This window comes from Octopus bimaculoides, chromosome 17, assembly GCF_001194135.2.
Source record: "Octopus bimaculoides isolate UCB-OBI-ISO-001 chromosome 17, ASM119413v2, whole genome shotgun sequence".
Classification (NCBI taxonomy): Eukaryota; Metazoa; Mollusca; class Cephalopoda; order Octopoda; family Octopodidae; genus Octopus; species Octopus bimaculoides.
This window is the reverse complement of record NC_068997.1, coordinates 42,224,438-42,226,026: the sequence shown is the minus strand read 5'-3', so window position 1 is coordinate 42,226,026 and position 1,589 is coordinate 42,224,438. Positions and strand designations below refer to the sequence as shown.

At 35.6% G+C, this 1,589-nt stretch overlaps 1 protein-coding gene across 1 annotated transcript in view; it reads right to left on the bottom strand.

Annotated features, from left to right (window-relative positions):
- Positions 1–658: 658 nt before the first annotated feature.
- Positions 659–1,589, bottom strand: part of LOC106870712 (immunoglobulin-binding protein 1) — a 38,241-nt gene continuing 37,310 nt past the window's right edge. Inside the window, exon 10 of the mRNA XM_014916880.2 lies at positions 659–990. Within this exon, the coding sequence (XP_014772366.1) occupies positions 950–990 (41 nt within the window). The 3' untranslated portion in view covers positions 659–949. The remainder of the gene's footprint in view (positions 991–1,589) is intronic.

Sequence of the window (1,589 nt, the reverse complement as noted above, 5' to 3'; positions counted from 1 at the left end):
TGTGCTGTACATTGGCTCCTTCCCTCCATCAATTCAACACATCCTGGACAGGTACACACTGTGCCACACACAAGATACCAAAGTTGTCGCTGAGCAATGTGGAATGAAGTGTTTTTCTCAAGAACACAATGCATTGCCCAGGAATTGAACCCATGATCTTACAAATGTGAGTGCAGCACCCTAACCACTAGGTCACATGCCCTCACTTTCGCTCCTAGTGGGGGAGGGGGATCAATGAAGATGATTTTGGAGGGGACTATTGATGGACAAAGGATGTATAATGAGTGAAATGGTTCTGGGTAGCAAGAAAAGTGGCACCAAGGAAGAAAAGCAGTTAAGGAGGTGATGGTGGAGGGGTGTCTTGAGAAGGAAGGAAATTGGGCAAAGGGACCAGCTGTGCATATATCTATCAGAACCCAAGAACTGCAATATTACCAGCCAGCCTGCTCCTTTGCCGTTCCTTCTGAGAAGTTCAGGGTTCTGAGATCAGCCTTAGCAGAATTTTCATTTTCATCTTTTCCTTCACAAACATTGGGCAAACGAGATGTAAAATGATGATGATGATCATCATCATGACAATCATGATGATGATGATCATGACAATGATGATGATGATGATGATGATGACACCAATTACAATAAAATAAAATAAAAAATATTTAATTTTATACATAATCAAATGTCCTGTATACAGTTTTTATTTCAGATAAAACATTAATACAAAATAATGTCTTATGAGTAATTAATTTACTCAGGGAAAAGGAAGAAAAAAAGAAAAGGAATGGCAGTGGGGTATTTCAATAAAATAATTTAGTAAATTATTTAGTGATACTAATTATTATTATTATTACAGTTGATTTACAAAACCAGCACATTTAAAAGATTTCAAATTCATTTTTCTTTTCATTTCTGTGGAGTTACAATTTGTTGAATCAGTGTAAAGTTCATATCATCCCATGTTATTTCTGTTTCCATCACCACGACGAATATCTGATATTTGTAAAAAGACAAAAACAATTAAAGAGGATATTATTAAAATACATTGATTAAAACTCATAAAATAATATTTTTATTATCCACATTTTTGTGGACACAGGACCATAATTAGTTTTCTCAGACTAACTTTCTTTAATAATGTTAATAACAATCTATCACATAAAAAGCGCTGGTGATGGTGTCAAGTATAATGCACCCAGTACACTCTGTAGAATGGTTGGCATTAGGAAGGCCATCCAGCAGTAGAAACCATGCCAAACCAGACTATGCAACCTGGTGCAACCCTTGGCTTTGCCAGCTTCTATCAAACCATCTAACTCATGCCAGCATGGAAAACGGATGATGATGATGATGACTTACATATGACATCATGTAGGTAAACTTTACATCATAAGCAAGTGTTTCCAAGCAAGGTATTTAATTTGACAAAGTTTTCTAACTGGAGAGAATGGATATTAGTCCATTAAGGGACAGTGATTAGCTAACACCTATCCAGTAATAGATTTCTATCTCTTTCATTTTACACTTAGTAAAAGAACCAGAGGTAAGAATATCAGTATATATATATAATACACACACACACATACACACCT